This window comes from Caretta caretta, chromosome 2, assembly GCF_965140235.1.
Source record: "Caretta caretta isolate rCarCar2 chromosome 2, rCarCar1.hap1, whole genome shotgun sequence".
NCBI lineage: Eukaryota > Metazoa > Chordata > Testudines > Cheloniidae > Caretta > Caretta caretta.
Window position 1 is genome coordinate 200,174,734 of NC_134207.1, and position 25,012 is coordinate 200,199,745.

General features: G+C 45.5%; 2 protein-coding genes across 4 annotated transcripts in view; both read right to left on the bottom strand.

The window, feature by feature from the left end:
- The window catches only part of LOC125631627 (ubiquitin-conjugating enzyme E2 E1), a 63,648-nt gene extending 42,406 nt beyond the window's left edge, over nt 1-21,242 (bottom strand). The window contains exons 1-4 of one of the 3 annotated variants that reach the window (XM_075125746.1): nt 20,866-21,242; nt 20,452-20,514; nt 18,801-18,982; nt 16,117-16,167 (exon numbers count right to left, since the gene is read on the bottom strand). In XM_075125746.1, coding sequence (XP_074981847.1) covers nt 16,117-16,167; nt 18,801-18,952 — 203 coding nt within the window. In that variant the 5' untranslated portion in view covers nt 18,953-18,982; nt 20,452-20,514; nt 20,866-21,242. Of the gene's footprint in view, nt 1-16,116; nt 16,168-18,800; nt 18,983-20,451; nt 20,515-20,553; nt 20,782-20,865 lie in introns of those variants that run through there. The other 2 variants (XM_048838594.2, XM_048838595.2) reach the window with 2 other exon arrangements.
- The window catches only part of RPL15 (ribosomal protein L15), a 153,642-nt gene that overhangs the window by 61,617 nt on the left and 67,013 nt on the right, over nt 1-25,012 (bottom strand). The gene's annotated exons all lie outside the window — the stretch shown is intronic.

Consider the following 25,012-nt stretch of genomic DNA (forward strand, 5'->3'; position numbering starts at 1 on the left):
GACCCAGGAAAATCCAGCTCACACTGAGGACAGGACCTCCCTGGCCTCCTGACTCTCTGATTAGTCTGCCCACGCTGTCATTCAGGCTGACCTGGAGCATTGGCCTCTCCCCATTGTTCCTGGGGACTATCAGTCTCAGGGTCCTGGTTTCCCATAGACCCTTCCCCTTTTAGTACTGGGAGCCAGCCAACCAAAACACCCCCACTGAATGTTAGTAAGGGGGCTACAGTCCCCTTACATATAGTTACAGTTTGGAACCTATTAAGAAAAGTTATGTAAAAATGCCTATGTATCACAACCCACACTAAGTAGGAGCTAGAATATTTTTTATCTTTGTAGAAAAATGTCTACAAGCAAGGAATACCTCACACATTACAAAACTCGAGTATAATAACAGAGCAGTCATAGTCTCATTCAAAATTATATATACACAATGAATACTAAGTATGTTAAATTGTAATGCCTTAACACATATCATAGTTATGCATTTTAACTAACATTTTCTTAACAAATAGTTTCACTTCTTCCAGTTAGCAAGGCAGAGGGTAAAGTAGGAGCACGGCAGAGGGTAAAGTAGGAGCACAAAGATAGCCCAAAAAAAAAAAAAAAAAGATTAGCTATTGGATACCTTTATTTATTTCCCTGGGTACTACCCAGAATAAAAGTAATTATATCAACACACATCAGCCTGTTACTTTCTGATACTACTACAGCGTAACAGCTGCGATAACCTTGATGTGCATAAAACTGGAAAATAACCAAATCACATATTCAATATTCTACAATAGTTACTGAATAAAGGCAACTCACTTATTTACTTTGATCACATAAAAAACTGCCACAAGAGTAAGCAAGCCTTTAAAAATGTGAGACCTACTCGTCCAAGGACTAAACCCATTTGTTATTACAGAACATTTATATCAGGCTATAAATTTACAAAGCCCTTTACAAACAGATAAAAAGGCAAGTCCCTGCTCTGAAGACTTTATAGTCTAAATAAGGCAAGGCACATATGCACAAATCACAGATTAACTCTTCAGGAAAGTGAGGATAAGAGGGCGAGTGATGAGAAGTGAGCAGGGATTGCTTTAAAAGGTGGAGTTTAGGGAGGAATAGCATAGGGATGCTTGGCACATGAGGGCAAGGAAATTGTTACACCCAGGCACAGTGCAGGGAGGTGGGTGGGCTGCATGGCTGAAGGCACAAAGCTAAGTGAAAAAGCAGACAAAGGAGGAATATGGTGAAAGGATTGAAATCAGGAGGACAAAGAGCAGGGAAACAGGAGATCAGATACTTCGTTCGTTTGGTGGGAAAGCTCTAGTAACCTCTTCCAGGGCTTCCAACACATAAGCCTGCAGCTTCCCATCTTTGGTACTGGCCTAGGTTAGATGGTATCTACTAAATTCTGAGCCACTCCTTTTTTTCCATCCCAGTCTTGTTTGCTTGCTTTTCTCTGCCCTGGTCTCAATCTGAGCGTGTCCCTCTCCGTCTGGGTTTGTTTCTTGGTCTCCCTCCCTTTCTGTTTTTGGCCTCTCCTACAACCCCCATTTCTATCCCATATAGGAGAATACCTTATTCCTTCTGCTTCTTGCTATGGCCAACAACAAAGTAAAACTAACACGATGGGGCAGGAAGGGAAGAAAAGTCTATTTTTCACCCCACACCCTCATTGCCACCATTCATTTCAGGAACCAATCCATAATTGTCTTAAGTCTTCCTTACAGACATCATCTCTCTTACTCCCTACCATCCACCCACATCCCTTCGTACAATCTTGCCACTGGTACTACTTTACTACCTTCTCCCCAGAGGCTCCCGCCATCCTGAACGGCTTTACTGTATCTCTCCATCCCTGTGACTGAATTTCATTTCAAATCCCAACAGAAGACCTATCTTGTCTCCCTGGCCTATATCTCACTCACTCATCATTAGTTCTCTGTTTCGTTTTCTCTCAAGTATGCGTGGATACAATTGGTATGAAAGCTGCTATACAAAATAAAAAGTTGCAAGAGGCCTATTCCTGGCACACACCTGAACAGTGTTCAGTGTGCCTAAAGGGAGGTCTGAGCCCTGGAGTTGGTGAATACTCGGCCAATCACCGGGCACAAGCTATCTCGCTATCAATAACCCTCATGGGAAGTTCCAGTAGCCATTAAAACAGTTCTGTATTACCTGAGGATCCTCTTACCCAAATACATCAAATGTCTGGATCTTCAGGGCTTGTCTACACTACTGCTTAAGTCGATGTAAGTTATATCGCTCAGGGGTGTGAAACCCCCATCCCCGAGCGACATAACCTATATCAACTTAAAGCAGTGTCTACGCTGCGCGATGTCGGCAGTAGTGAAGACAAGCCCTTTGTGTTTAAGTCTGATTAGCACCAGGAGCAAGAGTGCAAAACATTTAATGCAATGGAGTGTTGGGGCCAGGATCAGGTTTTTATTTACTCAAGGACATTTTTATTTGATTATTTACAACCTAAACCAACTATGTTTGTCTGTTTGTTTACTGATTAAAATAATTCTGAGTCTTGGTTTTACTATCCCAAATTAAATGACATGAATATCATTGCTGCTGTCAACAAAGCAATCTAAAATACAAATATGTTCTCAAAATTAAAATTATCCTACAAAAAACACTAGATAATTCTTATTGCTGAAGAACACATTTACAAACTGAAGTCAAAGCCGACAACAACTGTAAATGCTTTGATTCTTTACCTAACGTATTTGCCTTAAAAAGATTACTAGGACCCACAAGAAATAATTAATGGGCAAGTAGAATATTAAACTGTTAGTCTGATAGATCAGAAACTTCTGATGAAATAGACCTTCATGATACACTACAATATTGATATATTTGCTTTTAAACTGTATGTTATTACAACTGCATGCATTTTAGCAATCTTTCAAGGCCATCTGCAACAATTAAGCACTGCTTTAATTAAAAGATACTGCGATTTCTCTACAGTTTATAGGCCATTTCTCAGAGCAGCCAGATTCTATACTTGGTCAGAATACCAAGTAACGTATTAAAACTTTCTAAGAGCATCCACCTGAATATTTCTCTCTCACAAGCATATACCCCCCACATTAGCATCTTAACACTTCCACTGAAATAGCCAATTTGTATGGTTAACCTGACCGTTTCTTTTTGGTGTGATGAATATTACTTTGCTGAAGCATTTCCTATGCCTCCTAAAAGTCTGACAAAGTTCTCTTTATGTCCATACCACAAGGACTCCCCACCCCCAAACACACACAACCTTTTCATTGACGTATCGATCATGAAAAACCACTTTTTGGCTTCAGGATTAATTTTTAATATTTGATCTCCCTTTCAACCAGTGTATGATTCACTCCAGAAGTCTAGAGACCATTATTTTAAACCTTCTTTTCCTTTTTACAGATAAGGGAATTAGTTTCATTGGTAAAATGTTTTGTTCAGACACCTATGGCAGAAATAGTAATAAATATTAGCAGCCCAATTGCCATAGGTACTACCTCTATCACAGCAGCGTACATCTACTGTTGCTTCTAAAAATGTCAAAACCAATTCAAGATTTTCCAATGAGGCCAACAACTCCAGAGACAGAAATCATATGCCAAATATCAGAATGATGACTCTTGAGAGCAGCTGTTAAAGTGCATCATGGTCTGGTTCTCCACTGCCTTGCACCTTGGGTACACAAGTGAAAACACTACCAAATCAGAATGGCAGTGCTTTACACTTACTGCACACCTGTGTAAATGACTATAAAAAGATTCAAGACACTGGGGAATCATGACCCATATTTTGGGCTCCAAAATGCTGCTCCCTTAAAAATACAGGACCAGAGGAAATTTAAAACCAGAATTTGGCAACATTAATCTTATACAGTTTTTAATTCAATTACTTAGATTTTCTCTTAAACAAAGGGATTGCCAAAAGTTGGCCTGGGCCCACTTTTTAAGACCTAGAGTCAATCTTTCCTGGTCTAGACTTTTAGTTGCAAAATCAAAGGGAAAAACCCGAGCGCTATCAGGCAAATGTATCTGCTACAGGCAGTGTTCCCTCTAATTTTGTATGTCTATGTGCGGAATGAATTTTGTTATGTGCACCAATACGGCGGTGATGTGTGACACATCACCTTCATATTGGTGCACATAACAAAATTCATGTGGTGGGGGTCGAGGGGTTTGAAGTGTGGGAGAGGGCTCAGGGCTGGGGCAGGAGTTGGGGGGGATGAGGGCTTTGGCTAGGGGTAAAGGCTCTGAGGTGGGGCTAGGAATGAGGGGTTCAGGGTGCAGGAGGGGGCTCAGGGCAGAGGTTCGGGTACGGACTCTGGGGTGGGACCAGGGATGAGGCGTTTGGGGATGCAGGCTGTCCCAGGGCTGCAGCAGGGAGAGAGGACTCCCCTCCAGTCCTCTCTCATCACAGCGGCTCGGGGCTGGGTTGGGGTGCCTCTCCCCCGGTGGCAGCAGGTCCGCCCTGGGGCCGGCAGGGAGGGGCGCCTCTCCCCTGGCAGCGGCAGGTCTGCCCTGGGGCTGGCGGGGAGGGGTGCCTCTCCCTGCCGCAGCCCTGAGCGGGGCTTAATAGGCATCTGCGCGGCCACACAACTTAGAGGGAACTTAGGCTACAGACCACGATTCTGTATGCCACTATCCCCATCCAAGCACACTTCCATAAAGAATATAACAGTGCTTATTTGTCATTGTGTGCACTGCACTCAAGCATACATATTTGTGGGATGTTCTGCTGCTAACGTCAATTAATATTTCATGCACAGTATACATTTATTACACACATTGTAGAACCTTTATAATTTGCACTAACGTCTGGCAGACCCATTGCAGACTACTGACATTTGCAAACTGGCAAGTAAGCGAACAACAAAATACTGAATTCCAAAATATACTAGGTTTTTATTTTGACAGTTGCCATTTTTTTAAATAGTACTTCACAATGTAGTAATAAATGTTCTGTAATAAAGTCAGGAATAAGAAAAGGAGTACTTGTGGCACCTTAGAGACTAACCAATTTATTTGAGCATAAGCTTGATGCATCCGATGAAGTGAGCTGTAGCTCACGAAAGCTTATGCTCAAATAAATTGGTTAGTCTCTAAGGTGCCACAAGTCCTCCTTTTCTTTTTGCGAATACAGACTAACACGGCTGTTACTCTGAAAAAAGTCAGGAATGAAAGCAAACCTGTTAAATCTTTGTTGAGAAATAAGTATTTGTTCAAATTATAAAGCATGCAGAGAAGTGTGATTCTACTGCAATTACTCATATGTCCCATTAATTTCATTGTGTTTAACTCACATGGCATCACAGCAGAACAATGTAGCCCTTAACTTTATTTCATATAAATCTATAAGATATGAGGAAGTCAGTTTCCCCAACTTTTTACACACACATCCTCTTTCTTTAATAAGTTCAATGCTTTCAAAAGGTGCGGTGTTGGCATGAAAGCAGAATGAAATCACAGGAAAGGTACAGCAAAGGCAGGAGTGGTACAAGCTTCCTATACACAACCTCACCAAGGGGGCTTGTACTTGGACTGGAGGGGCCACTCTGACTGGTAAAGATTAGTTCCATCTCCATTCTCACAGCATCTCCCTCTCACAAGGGTGCCAACACTGTAGGAAGTTTTGTGATGTAGATATTTGACTACTATAAACTTGACTGAGACCAATTCATTTCACATAAGCCATAAAGCAGTTGATGGCAATGACTTTCAGTCACCACCAACCTGGCCTGGATTCAGATCCTGAGAGGCAAGAAATTTCCTATAAGATTATCAAACCCTGAAGCACCCAGTGCCACCTGAAGAGGGGAGCAATGACAAACTACTATCTGTATGCAGACTTTACAGGATAGAGCATTTAGATCGTAAACACTCTGGGGCAATGACAAGGTTTTCTTTTATTTCTATAAAGCACCATGCACCTATGGGTGAAATGTATCTTTTGCCTCCTTAAAAAAATAAAATAGTTCAAAGTACAAAATTGAAACACAACATACTAGGACAAATGAAATTACACAAAATTAAAGATCACAGATTCCTTAACCCTAGACAAAGTATTAGCATTCCTGTTGGGTAAAACATGTAAGTAGCACAGTGAACGTAATTGCCTGGTGTTTGCCAAGGACAACAAAGATGGAAGTTAAATAATAAAGTTAAGTGTTGTATGTGAATGTGTGGAGGGCGATAGGGATTTCGACCCCTGTCTGAAGCCTTGATACACTTTCACAGCTGCTCTCAAGATTCAGCATTCTGATATTTGGTATACAGGAGCACAGAGCATAGTTCATTTTGGAATTGCTGAACAAGGATATGCCAAACAAATTCTACCACAGGATCAGCCTAGCTAGATTCTCAAGGATCCTGCCACTAAAATGCTTCTGATTTTTAAGGGAGCTGATTAAAATAGTTCCCTGACCTCAGAAATGTGGATTCCTGTAATATTAACTAATCAATCTACAGTAAAGTGGTTGCTCCTATGCAGCTTTTGTTTGAATACATCAAGCAGATGACTTAGCCTGCAGGAATAGCTACATAAAGTTGCAATTTACCAAGTATATAAATTGCATTCTTTTCAAGGTTTGCAAGACAGACCACACACAGCTGTTGAGGATCACTAAATTAGTTAATAGTTTCTAAAAGGAAGAGTAATTTTTCTATAGATTATATGCCAAACAGAGGGGGAAACCACTGATAGTTTATATGACAAAAGATAATTTTCTAAGGTCACATAGCACTAATTATGAAGGTCTTTCCCCATCTCCACACTTGGAAATTTAACAGAGAAAATATTTACATTTTAGAGGAATGAATAAAATGTACCAAAAAATCACTTTTGCAACCTGGGTATTTTAAATGAAAATGACCTGCATTTTAGTCACCTCCTCCCCCTCAAAAGCCACAAATGCATAACAGAACCTGCAGCTTTTAAAATTATAATGATCTCAACTTCAGTACAGATCATTAAAAAAATGCAATAAGAGAAAAGGTACATGAGATGGTGGTTGCATTCAGGAAGCTCTCTTTCAAGTGTACACACACAGAAAGAGAAAACCCCTATATTGTGCTTTAACAACTACAGTCTGTTCTTGAATAATACACCCAACTTAAAAGCAAGATCTCTAAAGCATTTACCCAAGTTTGAGCTGTTTAGAAAGTACATTCGTACAGTATCTCCAGCAATATAAAAACAACTTTAGTCAAAAGAGGAGCTACACTTTGAGTATGCAAATAAAGTCCATTAATTAATTAAAATTAAAGAGTTCAAAATGGCTCTTTTGAGCCACTCATTTTCTGCAGATTTCATGTTAGTCCAGAAGTCATAATCCCTTACTGTAGAATTTTGAAAACAGTGGCTATTCTTCACCTTTGTTCCTACAAGCTATAAGTGTAGGGCCCTACAACTTGAGACATAATTCTTATTTAAATACTGACCATTTATTTGCATAAGACACTAAGAGAGATCTCGTTCTTGTCCTAGGAAGTTACAAAGATTGGACACAAAAGTACACTGGAAGAGCCAAGGAACAATGCTAACTTAAATTTTAAAACATTGGTTCAGGACAGCTTTTTCCACTGTGAAAGGTTACTGTTTGGAGACATTAAAGACTTTTAAGGAGAGATGTGAAAAATCATCATATTTAAGGCCTGGTCTACATTTAAAAGGTAGGTTGACATAGCTCTGGTGCTCAGGTTAAACCAAAATAACCCACATTGGAAACCTGACTAGGTGAATGAAAGAAGAACGTTTCCATTGACCTAGCTACTGCCAACCAGGGATGTAGATTTATGGAGGTGGAAAAACCCTTTCAGATGCTGTAGGAAGCGTCTACACTACAGCAGCATAGCTGCAGCACTGTAGTGCTCATAGGGTAGACATGGCCCAAACAATGGCTGATCCTGCCTGTATGGACAGGACCAAAGTTTGTTTCAGTTATAGTAAAGTTGTTGTTTTTTTTATCCTAGTTATAACCATTTTGGTCCCTCGGCACAGACTAGAAAGACTGCATACATATTTAAACATGATCATTTATGCTGTGTAGTTGTAACTGTGTTGGTCCCAGGACATTAGAGAGACAAGATGGACGAGGTAATATTTAAATCGGGTAATTTCATGTCCCACTATGCTCAAGAACCTTTCTACAACATTGCAGATGTATACAACTCCACCTTGAAGCGACTGTACAGTGGCTGGAATGCTAACCTGGTGTCACAGTTCAGGGAAACTGCATCTGTATTTCCCCCTCTGTGGTCTGCCAACGACATCCACTTTAGGCTGCTGTCACCTCTCTAGGCCAACTAGGGTTGCCAGGTTTCCAGTTTTCAACCAGAACACCCGGTTGAAAAGGGACCCTGGCGGCTCAGGTCAGCACTGCTGACTGGGCCGTTAAAAGTCCAGTTGGTGGAGCTCGCAGGTTCCCTACCTGGCTCCACGCGGCTCCTGGAAATGGTGACATGTCCCTCCAGCTCCTAGGTGGAAGAACGTGGCCGGGGGGCTCCGTGCATTGCCCCTGCCCCAGGCGCCAGCTCCGCAGCTCCCATTGGCTGGGAGCTGGAGCCAATGGGAACTGTGGGGGGCAGAATCTGTGGGCAGAGGCAACACGCACTATGCAGAACAGCCTGGCTACACCTATGCCTAGGAGCCGAGGGACATGTCGCTGCTTCTGGGGAGCCCCCCCCAAGGTAAGCGCTGCCTGGAGCCTGCTCCCTGCACCCCAACTCCCTGCCCGAGCCCTGAGCTCCCTCACGCACCCAAACTCCTTCCCAGAGCCTTCACCTTGCACCTCCTCCCACACCCCAACCTCCTACCCCAGCCCTGAGCCCCCTCCCACATTCAAACTCCCCACTGGAGCCTGCACCTCCCCACAAACCCCAACTCCCTACCCCAGGCAGGAGCCCCCTCCCGCACCTTGAAACCCCCCCACCCCGGAACCCGCACCCCCAGCCCAGAGCCCACACCTCTCCCACACTCCGAACCTCAGCCTCAGCCCAGAGCCTCCTCCCAGACTCCAAAACCCTCAGCTCTACCCTCCAGCCCCCTCCTACACCGCAAACCCCTCATCCCCAGCCCCACCCCAGAGTGTGCACCCCCTCCCGCACCCTGAACTCATGTCTGGCCCCACCCCAGAGCCCGCACCCACAGCCGGAGTCCTCAACTCAACTCCTTATCCCAGCCCAGTGAAAACAAGCGAGTGAGTGAGGGTGGGGGAGAGCGAACGACAGAGGGAGGAGGGATGGAGTGAGCGGGGGTGGGGCCTCAGAGAAGGGGCGAAGCCTCAGAAGGGATGGAGCAAGGATGTTCAGTTTTGTGCGATTAGAAAGTTGGCAACCCTACCTGAGACCCACATGTGCCTCTTCCTCCTGACTGGGGTTTTAAGGCTGCACAGCTTCCTGCCTTACATTCTAATATCCCCAGTAAGCCAGACTGCCTAAACAGGCCAATTCCTGAGTTTTTCCTCTCTCTCCAAAGGCTATGACCAGTATATTACCACAGTTATAAGTTATAACACAACTCCTCCTAAGCAAGCACAGTTTTTCCTGAATGTAAAAGAAGTACAGCATTATTAAAAACAATAAAAGAACCAACTCACATTCTCTGCTTTCCAAAGATCATCCCCAACTCCAGCCTAGGGCTCTGGTATGTTTTAGTCCTTCAAAACCCACAACTAGGGTTTCCCTGTGGTTACAAGTTCATCCATCTTAGATCCAGAACAATGGCTGGGCAGATCAGCTGTTTCTTTACTCAGCTTGGGCCTTAGATCTTGACCTTCAGTAACAGGTAATTAGCAGACAATTACTCTCTCCTTATGGTATAGCTTCAAAAGGCTGGGTTTTTGCAAAATGGGGAGCTGGAGAATTTACATTAACTTCTCTCTAGGTATACCCCAGGAAATCCACTGAACACTTATTGTCCCAAAAATCCATGCTTGTCTGGCACATTTTCAATGTTTTTTTGAACTCCCAGGTCTTTCATCTGTCACATCTCTTCCAACCCACAATAATACAGAAAATTAATACAATAAGGTGTCTCAAGAATATTGCAGGAAACGGTCATATCTGTCACATCTACCCCCAGAAGAAGTGGGATGCAACTTGGGTGCTTGATCAGCCTCCTAGGAGGATACAGAGGTTTATTCCCTGGATGGTGGTTAATTTCGTATTTCACCTATACATATAATAAACATTCCACTAGCAAGCGAGCATATTTCCTTCAAAAATCCACACAGTCATTTGACCTCCACCCTGTATAATTTCTCCCATTAGAGCCTCTGAGGGTGGAGTTCTTGCATATACTTACTCCCCCAAAACATTTGGGTGTGAAACTGAGACCTGGTCCTCCCACTACCACCTCCCCTTGGATTCTAGGGAGGGTATGTGGTGTCCCTTTGTCCCTCAAGCAGTTAGCTGCCCCATGGTGGGCTGAGATTCCCACGCTCCCCGGAGTATTCCAGAAAGTAACTCTTCGGACAGAAGGGAGCAATAAGGTAGGGCTTCCTCCCTGTGATGCAGCTCTCTGCACCGCTTTTAACAGATTCTTCAAATCTCCCCCGCAGCCAAATTCCTTTCTCTGCTCATCTCCTCAGACATCAGGGCCCGGGGGGGGAAGAGGAAAGTGTATTGATCCCCCATCCCACTGGGGTGGTCCCCTGATCCCCACATACTGAGTCAAAGTGCACAGCAGTTCTCCCCCCACCAGGCTCAAGGTCCTTTACATTTTCACAGGCCATCAGGCAGTCAGAGACCGTGGGGGGAAGTTCCCCCTTCTTTCTAGCCACAGTTACCTTTGTCATCTCCCAAGCAGCTGTCATACACTTTCAGAGGGCATTTCCCATCCTTGGGTAGGTGTCATAGATTTGGCAGTGCCCTGCAGCTGCCTCAGTGTCTTTACTTTTGGCTGGAGATGTTGCCAATACTCTGTACTGTGCCTGGTTCCCTGGTAAGGGTAGGCAGACAGCTTATTTCCCTGGCCTGGGCTTCAGGACTCAGAGATTTTAACTTCAAGTTATCTTGTCATTCCCCTGCAGTAGGAAACTGTCTCACTTTCCTTCTCCTCAGGTATTTGTCTGCACATACTGGGAAGGTAACTTGATTCCACCCGGATTGGGGGGGGGAGGGGGGGGAGTGGACAGGAGGGATACACCTCAGACAGCTACTCTATTTGCATTTTGGTTAACCCTTGCAGGTCTGTAGCTAACTCGGGGGTCTGATTCACCCCTTATGCTTTTACAGCCATAACATCATTCCTCAAAAGCAAATAATATGGGATATCTGACAACACAACTACAACCAGCATCCCTGACCCTTCCTAGTCTGTATAGAATTCTGTGCTGTAGGTAGAGTGAAGACTTTTACACCAGGAACTTTAACCCACATTTCACACCTTGGGAGCATCTGATGGGGTTTCACAACATGAGGCTTAACTACAGTTTTAACTGTCGCAGTATCTCCCCATCCAATAAATGTCTCCCCATTAACTACCACCTTCCACTCTCGTGCGGGGGATATGGGGGTAAGATGGATCTGCACCAGGAGGGTGCAGCATGACATGTGGGCGGTGGTTTGGGGTCAGAAAAGCTCTGGCTTGCTGAGGATAGCAGTGTAAATCAGGGAGCTGTGCAACCTTAAAATCCCTGGTCAAGATGGAGTGACATGCAGGTCTCTGCCAAGAAAGGTTACATACAATCTTGGCCCACAATAATATATAAACTTAATACAGCAAAGTCTTTCAAGGATATTGCAGGAAATTGCAATATCTGTGATATCAGGGATTCAGGAGACGCGGCTTCAATTCTCTCCTTTGGCACATACTTCCTGTGTGACCTTGGGCAAGACACTTACGTCCTGGTTTTTTAAATTATTTAGGCACTGCTCTGTTCAGCGTTGCCACACCTAACTGACTTAGAAGATTAATTCTCACTGAAAGTCACTGGGACTTGGGAGCCTATGTCTCATTTTCAACAGTGACAGGCACTTAGAAGCACTAAGGTCAGTTAGGTACTGCAATGCTTAACGGAACAGGACCTAAATATCTTTAAAAACCTGGGCCTTAATCTTTCGGGCCCAGATCCACAAAGCTATTTTGGCTCTTAACTTCCATTGAAATCAGTGTGGGCCTCAGTTCCCCACCTGTAAAACGGGGAAAACACCGTACAGGGAGAACTACATTAAAGATTTTGAGGTACTCAGCTATTATGGCAATAGAGGCCAAATAAGTACCTGAGATAGACAGTGTAAATGGCAGTTAATGTTTTAATCATGTCCCTGATACAGCCTTAGAAATCCAGTCACATGGATGCATCCAAGGCTTTAGATATTGATTAATGTGATTAAATACAATTAAGCCCTGTTTATAAAGAAAACTAGAACCATGACTTGAGAGAATCATGGAACCAGACTTCCATGACATCTAAATGTGAAATGTAAACAAAGCCCTATAAGACACTCAACACACCAATGACACAAAAAAACAACCAGCCCAGATTATGACTTTCACCTCCTTATACAAGCTAATATTTAAAGAGAGAACTGAAATTTCATTATGACTGGGATCCAAATGTGTAATATTCAAAGCCTATGATGTTAACCTCAATTTCACATTAACCAACAATCCCTTCAGTCTGGTTGTTTTATCACTAAACATCTGCAATGAAAATATTGATTTTACACCTCTCATCACCAGTGTCAGAAGCCAAATCATCCCATAAATGGAGAAAAGAAAATTAAAGCTTTCCAGCATCCTGTTTCAATCATTTCACATAAAATGTTAGCATGCTAAGAATGAGAGATATAGAACTCACTTAAAATTAGTCATATGCTGTAGCTACACTATGCCATGTAAGAGAACACTAATATCTTAAACACCTATCAGAAAAATATCTGAATTCTATTCAGTGTACTACAGTTAGAAAGTCATCAGCATCTTCGAGGTCTGTTTTTTTTAAATTCAAGTCTGAACATATATTTGCACCCCTGCGATAATTAAAATCCTGATTTGCTCTTCAGCTATTTTGCTTGAAAATTTAAATTTAGTAAATGAACAACCACTTTCATAGCATCATGGATAGGCATATTTACAAAATAAATAATGATTGAGTCTCTGCCTGGTAGGGGGGTCTTTCAGTGTTCTGGGTTCCTTCTGGACGTGCTAAATGTCTTCAACTACCATGGACTTCAATGGGAGTTGAAGGTGCTGAGCACCTTGCAGTAAGACCCCAGAATAAGACATGGACGACAACAACAAGGAGCTGACAAACACAGAGATGTTAGGGAACAGTTCAGAAGATGACAACAAAGGTGTGATTAAGTGGCTGGTTGAGAAAGTAGTGAATCTTCAGAGTTACGCAGCATTTTTTCTATATAAATGAGACTGAGTAAAATTTTCAAAAAAGCCTAAGGATCCTAAGTCCCATTTTTTAAAGTGACAGTCACTTAGAAGCCTAAGCCCCACTGAAAGTCAACAGGAATTTGGTGCTTTTCAAAATGTTACCCAGTAAGACTCCTCCAATAAATGGATTTTGAGAAGAGCTTTAAAGGAGGAGAGGATGGAGGAAAAAAGAAGCCCCGATTCCAGCAGGAGGGTAATACACAAAAGACAGTACCAAGGCACAGGAGAGAGAACACAAAGGAGGTAGTCAGATGAGATGCTTGAGCTGAGCAGAGAGGACATAGGGTAAACAAGCCTTTTTTTAAAGTTACCGAGGCAGGAGACTTAAAACTATGTTCTAAAACCAAGTTTAATACTTCTCTCACAGCGCTAATATTCAGTGTAAACTAATGCAGGCTTCCCCAGAGCAAAGTCCTGCAACCTTAACCATTACACAGCAACCAGAAAGTCTCAGTACCATAACTTCCCCCCACCCTCCATTTGACAGTTTCCCCTTCCACAGGAAGTAAATACTCCACATAACTTTGATAGCTGGAACTCTTCTCACTGTTGTGGCAAGCAGCATCTGTCCACACTTAGCAAATCTGCTGTATACAGCCTCAAGCCCGAAGCATGTCAGGAAGTGTAAGGCATTTAGCATTTTGAACCAAACTAACCACAAGTATAAAAACAGACACTGTACTTACTCTCACTAGAAAATACAGATATTAAATACTACAGCTTGAATGGCAATGCGAAAACACCTGGTTTCATACGAAAACCACTGTTCGTGCTTTACTACTTAACACATTATAGGTTAGCTTAACGTATTCTAATTTTACAACATTATTTGTTAGATAAAACTACCAATCTCCATGCTAATTCATTTGAAGGTCAGATCCAGGATACCTAAAACTATAATACGACTTTATACTAATGTATGGCTTGTACTATTAACTGCTTTCCACCATTAAAACCATTCATAAAGGCTAACACGTTACAAATCCAACCTTTTTTGTATTGTGTCTTGATATTACTATCCCCAGTGGACTGCACTATTTAAATAAGAAACCACCTCCGCAGCCATATTACATTTTAACAAAGTAGTCTGGAAGCTAACCCACACCCATGAATGACTCCAATTTCTTTATATAGGAACAGTTTTGATATTCTTTATATAGGGTTTTGATATTATTTCCAAGATGGTTCGGATGAAGGCTGAAACCTGATTTAGTTATATAGAAGCATTTTAGGCACCCATGAAAACAGCTTCCGGGCACATTAATACCATTAAAACAATATACCAGTGGCTGAAGAGAGCTCAAAACCCACGTGTAGTTCTCTTCCAAACACCACACGCTTTAGTAGTATATCAAAAACCTTCCTCGCCAATCAAACCACTGTACTATTGCACTATCTAGGTGAATTTTAAAAAGTCACCTTATCAAACACTTAATAAATTAAGTTTATTCATTAAGAAAATCTTTAACAATTTACTACTTCCTAATCACCTGTTTTTCTTTTTTTCCCCCTCTGTGTACCACCTACTGATATTGTTGTTGATCCTTTGGCAACAAGGGTGGGGAGTTGGAGTCTTTGGCCGATCCATTTCAATGTGGAGGCCTCCTTTCAGCCCATACCTCCCATGTACTCATATGCTCTTTTCCCATCCCACTGCCAGTTATTAGGATGCTTGACAGTGGTTTTGAAAGAGATGTTAATGGCCCCTTTGCTGAACTCCAGTGCTATTGTCTCCCTGTGCACCAGCTAAGGGTAGCAAGAAGCTTCAGAGCACCAGCAATATAAAGGTGGGGGCAAAATGTCCATTCTAAATACTTGACTGATTTTAAAATATATTTTAAGTTGCATTTTCTCTTAATTGCTGCTACCCCTGACATCAAAGGCTTCAGACCTAGCTCAGCAGCAGCAGAAAGGCACAAGGAGCAGAGTCAGATAAAGAACTCAAGAATGTCTTTGGAAACAAGACTCCAGCAGGCCAAATGGGAGAGACTAAGTTGAAAGCAGCCTTCCCGTTTAATTAACAGGAACAACCAAAGACATTGCCAATAACCATCTCATTCTCAAATGCCAAGGGGAATCACCAAGGGTCAGGGCAACTAGGTGATGAACACAAAGCTTTGTAGATACTAAACATAATGTTTAAATCTCTAAAACATAGTTTAAGTAACCATTCTATAAAAGACAAGAGCATATCCCAGGGTGTGATTTCATCAGATAACATACGCGCTTCTTCAGTGCGTATACTCACTGATGAACTAACAGCCCCCCCTTCTCCACTGCGTGTTATTGCTTAGGATAGAACTGTCAGAGCTGGAAAGAACCCACACAGATTTGACAATTTTCTGCTTGTTTGGCAGGACTCTTATATAAATAAAAATTAATGCAGTCAAGCATTAGACTTGTAAACCAGGAAAAACCGAAAAGGGGCACATTTTCACACTCTTCCATATTGACCACTGTCAGAAACACACACACAGATAATGTGACAAACTCTAATGCAATTACGAACAAAACAAAACAAACAGAAAATTCATGTCAAAACACATAATGTCTCCTGAGCTTTCTCCTGCAGGGGATTTATTTTTATGTCATCCAAGCATTCATGAGAGTATTTTATGTCATCTAAGTGATCATTCCTCTGCTGCATCTAGAACTTATAAGGATATTTACAAACAATAAAAAGCATACTTTCTCTCCTCCCCCTGGGAAGGAAGGATCAAAACAAACCTGCAATTGGGAGGTGGATCTAAGGTGATGTCAGCCAATTCCTTCTGAATCCTAAGGCAATAAAAACAAGAAAGAACAAAGGTAAGTCACTAGGTGGGCTCACAGTCAACACACACATGCAGTACAGATATCAGTCACGCTGACTGTGACACTGTATGTGTCTCACTCTTCCAGGAACACACAGGGTAGGTCTACACCTGCAGCGGCATGTAGAGTATGTACACTGCATGTCCAACTAGCACAGGTAAAAATAGTGTAGATGGTGAGACACTGCTTAGGTGAGTATAGTAGAGAGATGCCAGAAATCTAGGGTATGTACCCTACACAGCTCTCTACATGACCAAGCAGTGCCTCCTACATCTACACTGCTATTTTCAACAGTGTGGTGTCCTGCTGCCTCCCCACTCCTAGAGCCTTTCCGCACCACAGTGCAAAATTCCAGCAGTGGGGAATCATAGGGATCTGTCCCACTGTGTGTGCCTGCAGTGGTCTAGTCTACACAGGAGGCAGTATGTAGGGTATGTGTAACTATATGCCGCAGTGAAAGGCTCAGGCAAGGGGAGGCAGCAGGGAAATGCTCCAGCAGCTCCCTACACTGAAGCCTTTCACTGCAGCTGGCCCTGCTGCTGGAGCCTTTCCCCACTGCCAGAGCCTTTCACTACAGCCTATAGTCACACACATCCTACACACCGCAGCCTGTATAGACAAGACCACTCCAGACACACACAGTGGGGTAGACACCCTATGACAGAAACACAGAGAGAAAAATAGACAGACATTCCCTCTCCCCATATCAGCTCCACAGCCTGGTCCACTGATCCACCCCCCCACACACAGGGGGACAAGGCCCCATCCCCCTCCAACATACTGACAATGAGACAGATCCTCCTTGCAAATGTGAGTGTTCGTTGTGAGGAGAGGACTACAGCCTGTGGTAAATTATGAATCTTTGTCTCACTGAGATGGGCTAAACAGCCACTGCCACAATCCCCTTCCCCACTTAGCATCCTGGGGAACTGGCTGGAGAAGTTCTGACTGGGAAGGGTGGGTAACTATCAACAGAGACCAACTCCATGCGCTCCCTGATCCATTTCTGATTAAACACAAAGAGAGGAGAATAGTCACACATCTCCAAGATCCTATCTGCTCTCAAAACACAGCCTCCAAATCTCCCCTGCCACCCAAAGCCCCACCCCCCAGTCCCCTCCCTTATGTCCACAAAGCCCCTCCCCAAGATCCTCCCTGTCTCTACTTCTCCGGGATCCACAGCTCCACACTTTCCTTCCCACCACCACCAGCTACCATCCCCATTCTCCAGAACCCCACTACTGCATCTCAAGCCTCCCCTCCAAATCTCCCCCCACTGCACATGCAGACAGCCTCCTTTACTTCCCCTCCTCCACACTCAGCCAGCCTCCTTTGCCTGTCTTCTATTTGTCTCACATAATAAGAACCAAAGCCTATTCATACCAACCAATTTACAATCAACAGGCCTTTACAGATATTTTAAAACTAGCTATGGCCTCTCGTCCAACCACCACTAGCTGCTGTGTATGTGACTTTGCCAAGGAACCATTTGCTCAGACAAGTTCTGAAGTCAACAAGTTGCCTGAAAGCTACAAAATCCAAAGGACCTCTTGAGCACAACAGCACAGCATTGGCTGAGCAATCAAAAAAAAAACAGCCCTTTTTGACACGTACAGATCGCGAGCTTTTTGCTGGTGCATTGCAAAGCTTTAAATGACCAACCAAACGGATTATTGTTCTTATTGACAGAGTAATGAAAGCTTGCTTGGAAGCTTCATGCTCAGCTAGGTGAGCTTTTTTGGAGCGGGATGGTGCTGAGATTCAGGTGACATGGAGAATGGCTCAAGTATGGCAGCAGTAACGTTTTGGAAGTGAGTTGGCTCTAAGGGCTTCTCTACATGGGGGATATTGACTGGCATAGCTATTCCAGAGAAGTTATTCTAGTATAATTTAAGAAGAGTAATTATTTCACAATAAAGTCCCTTGTATTTTAGAAAAGAGTGTCCACCTGGAGAGCTGTTCTGGAATAGTAATTCCCCAGGTACACAAGCCTTAATGCAGGTCAGAAGGAGACTGGGAAGTAGTAATGCGTTTAGTGGGGAGGACTGGCACTATATAACAACTGTTTGTATATATGACATCTATCATTATACAAGGTCAAAGTAAACATTAATTAATTATTACTCACAACACCCCTGTGACTTAAGTGTTATCATTATCATCATCATCCCCATTTTACAAATGGGGAAACCGATGGAGAAATTAAATGACTTCCTCAAGGCCACATAGCTTCAGTAGCAGAGCAGGAATTAAGCTCATAGGCTTTAATCCCTACAGAGATCTGGCTCTAAAACCGGGTGCTGAGGAGAGCAGTAATATCAGTGGGGATGAATGGTGCTGAGTGCAGATGGTGAGGAGGAGATGGGGGAAGCGGTAATGTTTGGAGGAAGCTTCTTGCTAAGTGCAGATAGTGACAAAGGGGAGATGGGGTAACAGTAATTTCTGTGGAAATGTCGAAGGTAAATGCTAGTAACGAGGAACAGAAATAGTTAACACTCAGTGGAGGGGAGGAGGAACAGCAGCAATGGGGCAGATACAGAAGGCCATATAGGCAGAGACACAGCAGTGACATGGTGTCTGGCTGCAGACAGTCTCACCTCTTGGCGCTGGTGGAGAGGAGCTTGGAGTTTTTACTCATGCTGACTTTGCTTTCCTTCTTCTTAGGGGTGTTTGTCTCTTTCTCTGTCTGCTGGTTGGAGGATGAAGATGAGGAGGAGCTGGTGCTGGCCCTCGAATCGTCATCCGACATAGCGACCCCCCCCCACCACTCAACCCAGACCTGGAGAGGAGACAGCGCAGGATGTGGGGAATAAACAATGAACGCATGCACAGGGAAAGGAACTCACGACAGTCTCATAGGCAAAGGGTGTTTGGGTCGCACTCTCTTTAGAGAGGGCCTCCTCTCTCTCTCCCTCCCTTCTGGCCTTCACAGACAGGCACGCTGAACAGAAATGGTCTCAGCAGAAGGAGCAGCAGCTTCTCCCTGCACCAGTAACACTGGGGGAGGGGAGGGACTTGAATGTCTTCTTTCAATAAGAACAGAAATGGGGGGGGGGTGGAGGCTGAGTGAACAGGGACTGGGAAGAAGGAGGCTGCAAAGATCAGAGGAGCTGCAAGTAATTCCTTCTAATCTCACCCAAACTACACACAAGAAGCCAGTCATCCTCACCCCCCAGTTATCCAGCCCCAGCGCATGGGATATAAATAGGATGCCTCCCGTCCCCTCTGCACACTCAAAGGCACATGGAGGAAAAGGAAAGGAAAAGCAGCAGAATCAATGTCTGCAACAGGAGTGGGGAGACATTGGCTATAAGGGGAGAATAAGTGTCTGGGAAGGTGAGGGACAAGCAAGCAGAGTGTTTGTGGGAAGGAGATCAGTGCCTGCAACGGGGTGAGGGACAGGCAAGGGGGGTAGGGAGAGAGATATCAGAGCCTGTGGGGGAGGGGGGGGAGGAACAGGTGTGGGGGGAGATCAGTGCCTGCAGGAGGTTAGGGACAGGCATGGGGGGGGGAGAGAGACCAATGCCTGCAGAGGGTAAGGGACAGGTGTGTGGGGGATATGAGTGCCTGCAGGGGGTGAGGGACAGGCAGGGTGTGTGTGGGGGAGGGAGGGAGAACATGACGGCCTGCAGGGGGTAAGAGGCAGATGTGGGGGGGAGAGGAGTGCCTGCAGTGGGTGAGGGACAGGCAGGGTGTATGGGGGGAGATCAGTGCCTACAGGGGGTGAGGGGGGTGATGGGAGAGGGAGAGGGAGGGGGGCACCAATGCCTAGGTATAGGTGAGAGATCAATGCCCACAGAAGGCAAAGAAGGTAGGAGGGTGGAAATCGGGGCCTGCTGGGGCAAGGGAGGGGAAGTTAGTAGTGCCCACAGGGGCGGGGGGGAAGGGATGGAGGGGCGGCGGTCCCCGCGGGGGTGCGGGGGAGACAGCGGTCCCCAGGAGAGAGGAAGCAGAGCCGGGGGAGGGGGGTGATGGTGGGGAGCAGAGCCGGGGGAATCTGGGAGGGATGGGAAGGGGAGCGGAGCCGGGGGGGGGAGAGAAAGGAGTACGTGCACGGGGCACACCTCCAGGAGAGAGCTGCTCCGCTCCCCGATAGGGAGAATTGCCCCCCCCCCCCCAGTGCGGGCCCTGCGGGGAGGGGGCGATACCTGCGGGGCCCCGGGCCCCTGCCCGTGGTCGCGCCGCGCGGGCCGCCGGCCCTGGCCTGGCCGGGGGGTGCCCTGCGGGGAGAGGGGCCCCGCTCCGTACCTCTCCCTTTGTGTCTGGCGGCTCCTCCGCGGCGCGGCTGGGCCTGGCCACTCGTGTCTCTTGCTGGGAGAGAAGCGGAAGTGCTGCAACAGCAACTCTTACCCATGCAATGGCTGCCCCGCTCCTCCCCGGCCCCTCGGCGAGCCGGGGCTGGGGGGAAACGGCCGCACTCGCCCCCAGGGGACAGGCGGCGCGGGAGCCCCAGCCTCGGGGGGCCGCAGATGGAGGCTCCTCCGCCGAGTGCCCTGCCCGGGGGGGGGGACGGCGGAATAAAGAGGCTCCGAGGCTCAGCTCCCTGCCCCGGTCCTAGGGGGCTGCCCGAAGGCTGAGCCGGGCTCCTGCCCATTCCCGCCCCTGGCTCGCCCGGCCCCAAAACAGCTCCCTCCCCCCTCAGGAGCAACAACTACTTCTCACCTGGCTCAGTCCAAGAGCAGCCGCGGCAGCAGCTTCCTCCCCGTCTCTCACCTGTTCCAGCCCTCAAGCAGCAGCAGCAGCAGCAGCAGCTTCTCCCCTCCCCGCCCCGGGCTCAGCCTTGACTCATCCTCAGCAGCAGCTTCCCACTGGCCCGCGCCCCGAGTTCAGGATTCCATTGTCCCCACGCAGGCCCCCGTGCGCTCAGGAACACACAAAAGGAAGGGCCGCTTGTGATGTCAGCAGCCGCCGCTCCTGCGGGGAGACGGCCGCGGGCTGGGCTCCGGCTGGCCAGCTCCGGGAAGGGGAAGGCAGGTTGGATGGGGGAATGGAGCAGGAATCCGCAGTGGTGAAGTCCACCAGCTGGGGAGCCTAATGGGCATGGAAGGCGCCGCATTAAATAAAGTTGGGCTAGATTGTGCTGCATCTTCAATGGCCTTCCCTCCCCCACCCCCCCCGCCTTCTTCTGCTCCTGCAAAACCGTTGCAGTTGATCTTTTGGCACCGCCGCAAAGAAAACAGTGACATCTGACTACAACAGTGACCCACCGTACTTTTCACCTGATCAGAAGCCAGCACAGTCAGTCACGTTTCTATGGGCCAAGGCATAGATCTCAATGGAAATGCTGCACCAAATCCATTCCTGTTGTTACCTCCATTGACTTCAACGGGTTAACACCAGGGCTGAATGTGGCTCAGTGCCTTCAGTTTCCAAAAGTATATCAAGAGACCAGACAGCAAACTGTGTAATATAGTCTACTGGCTGGGCAAACAAAGAATATCACCACTTATGCTCAAATAAATTGGTTAGTCTCTAGGGTGCCACAAGTACTCCTTTTCTTTTTGCAATATCACCACTGTGCATCATAATAATTCATAGTACTTTGCATTTCTATCACTCCTTGCAACTGAGGATCTCAAAGCGTTTTACAAACGTAAATGAGTCCAGCTGTGCAACACACCTGCAAAGTACAGTACGTATGATTATTACCACCAATTTATGCTTTGTGAATCAGAGGAAAAGTTGTCTAGTCTCCCAGAATTTTTAGGGATGCTCAACACTTGCATCTCTATTGACTTCTTATTGAGTTTGGGTGTTCAGTACTTCTAAAAATAGGCTTCCAGTCTCATGTTTTAATCATGACCCTGTGTAACACATTACAGCTGCATACAAAGACACTCACCATGGCGGTCCTGGGGAATGAACTCTGGAATTTCAGTACCAAAAGCTAAAGAGCGTCCTGAACTAAAGATGTTCTCCACTGTGTCTGAATCCATGATTCCCTCCAAAATGGCTCTCCAGATGGAAGTTTTTACTCCTGTATTTCAGACTCTCACTATAAACACATCTAACAGGGATAGCATATGATAATATCTAACAGGGAGGGCTTGTAATACAGGACTGTGCATGTGGTCATGTCACCCTCTAGTGGCTGGCCCCTTCAGTTCCATAGTTCAAAGCTATGGGACAGCTGAAGTAACTCTTCTTTTAGCTCAAGGGATAAGTGATCTGTGCTTTTGGTGATGAATGTCTCAGGTTCAGTCCTCTCTAACAGCCAGTTTATGACACATGCATCTCATAAATTCCATCGTCCAGCTGTTTTCTTCACTCAACCCTAACTATCAGACCTATAGTCACTTTGGCAGGAATCCTGCCTCTTTGAAGCCCCAACATAAAGAAAAGTTGAATTTTCCCTGATAGTTGTAGAGTCATAGAGTTTAAGGCCAGAGGGACTATCAGATCATCTAGTCTGACTTCCTGCACATTGCAGGGAACTAAACACAACTCCACCACATCCACACTAAGCCCAACAACCAGAATGAGACCAAAATACTATAGCCCTCAGGACACTAAACTGTTGTGTGCCACAGCCAGAGAACAAAAAGGTCTAGTGCTCAAGGCCTCTGCAATGGCAGGGAATTGATTATGTGAGATCCTAGCAACTGACCTGTACCCCATCCTACAGAGGAAGGTGAAAAACCCCCTAAGGACATGGCAAACATGATCTGGGGAAAATTTGTTCCTGACCTTGAATTAGTTTGTCCCTGTGCACGTGAACCAGACTCGCCAGTCGAGCACCTGGGAAGAAGAATTCTCAGTACCACCTCGGAGCATCAGCCCAACCCATCCATGGCCATGGCCATAAAAAAAAAATCCAGAATATATTGGGGGAAAATGTATTCCTTCCTTACCCCTACAGGTGACCAGCTGAAGCCCTGAAACATGAAATTTTAGGAACATAAGACATGAACCAGAAGGGACTCCCTGGGCCGCTCTCCCCCCTGCATCACCACAGGCTACCCCATTAAACAATCCCACTCATAAATGTATCTATCTCTATCTTAATACTAATTAGTTTGTTCCCCCCACTATTCCTACTGGAACCTCACTCCTCTGATGGTTAAAAACCTTCTTTTAATTTCCAATATACATTTATTCATGGACAGTTTATATTCTCCAGAGGTTTTTACGTCATACAGGAGCAGTTGACCTGGAGATGAACTAGCTTGTCACTGACAGTTCTTTTAACAAGGACTTACTTGTAATCAAAATGTTAAATTAATAAATAAAGGGTTGGCTAGATATGGAAAATCCTCCACTTCCTTAGTAGGTTCTTTGAGGACTTTACTCAGCAAGAGCAGCATTTGGGCCAGCTGAAATCACAGTTGCCTGTGAATACTAACGCCACCCATGTAGCAGAGATAAAACTTTTTGTAACCAATCAGTGTCATATGACTGGGGCCATGTGGTGGAATTTAGCACTTACCATCTCTACCCAATAGTTATTGACTCAGAGGGGATACAATAGTCAGAGCCATCTTTTCTCTTTGGGTATGTCTACACGACGAAATTAGGTCAAATTCATTGAAGTCGTTTTTGTAGAAAGCGTTTTTATACAGTCAATTGTGTGTGTCCCCACACAAATGCTCTAAGTGCATGAAGTCGGCGGAGTGTGTCCACAGTACCAAGGCAACCGTCGACTTCCGGAGCATTGCACTGTGGGTAGCTATCCCACAGTTCCCGCAGTCTCCGCTGCCCATTTGAATTCTGGGTAGAAATCCCAGTGCCTGATGGGGCTAAAACATTGTCGCGGTTCTGGGTACATATTATCAGGCCCCCCTTCCCTCCCTCCTTCTGTGAAAGTAAGGGCAGACAATCGTTTTGCGCCTTTTTTCTTGAGTTACCTGTACAGATGCCATACCATGGCAAGCATGGAGCCCGCTCAGCTAACCATCACCGTATGTCTCCTGGGTGCTGGCAGATGCGGTACTGCATTGCTACACAGCAGCAGTTTATTGCCTTTTGGCAGCAGACAGTGCAGTATGACTGGTAGCCGTCGTCGACGTAGTCCTGGGTGCTCTTTTAATCGACCTCGATGAGGTCAGGGGCAAACGTGGGAGTGACTCAGCCAGGTCATTTCCCTTTTAAGTTTCGTCTCATGGCGATTGAGTCCTACGGGCAGTGCACTGTCTTTTAATCTGCAGCCAGCAGAAGATGATGGCCAGCAGTCATACTGCACCGTCTTCTGCCGAGCACCCAGGAGATAACGATGGCTAGCGGTCGTACTGTACAGTCTGCTGCCAGCAAGATGTATAAAGATAGATGAAGTGGCTCAAAACAAGAAATAGACCAGATTTGTTTTGTATTCATTTTCTCCTCCCTCCCTCCGTGAAATCAACGGCCTGCTAAACCCAGTTTTGAGTTCTATCCTTGAAGTTTTGAGTTCTATCCTTGAGGGGGCTATTCAGTTTCTCGCAAAACCACCCCCTTTGTTGATTTTAATTCCCTGTAAGCCAACCCTGTAAGCCATGGCATCAGTTGCCCCTCTCTCTGTCAGGGCAACGGCAGACAATCGTTCCACGCCTTTTTTCTGTGCAGACGCCATACCACGGCAAGCATGGAGCCCGCTCAGATCACTTTGGCAATTAGGAGCACATTAAACACCACACGCATTATCCAGCAGTATATGCAGCACCAGAACCTGGCAAAGCGAAACTGGATGAGTAGGCGACGTCAGTGGGTATGAAACTTTCATATGCGTAAGGGCACTTTCATGGAACTTTGTGACTTGCTTTCTCCGGCCCTGAGGTGAGATGAGAGCAGCCAAGATGAGAGCAGCCCTCACAGTTGAGAAGCGAGTGGCAATAGC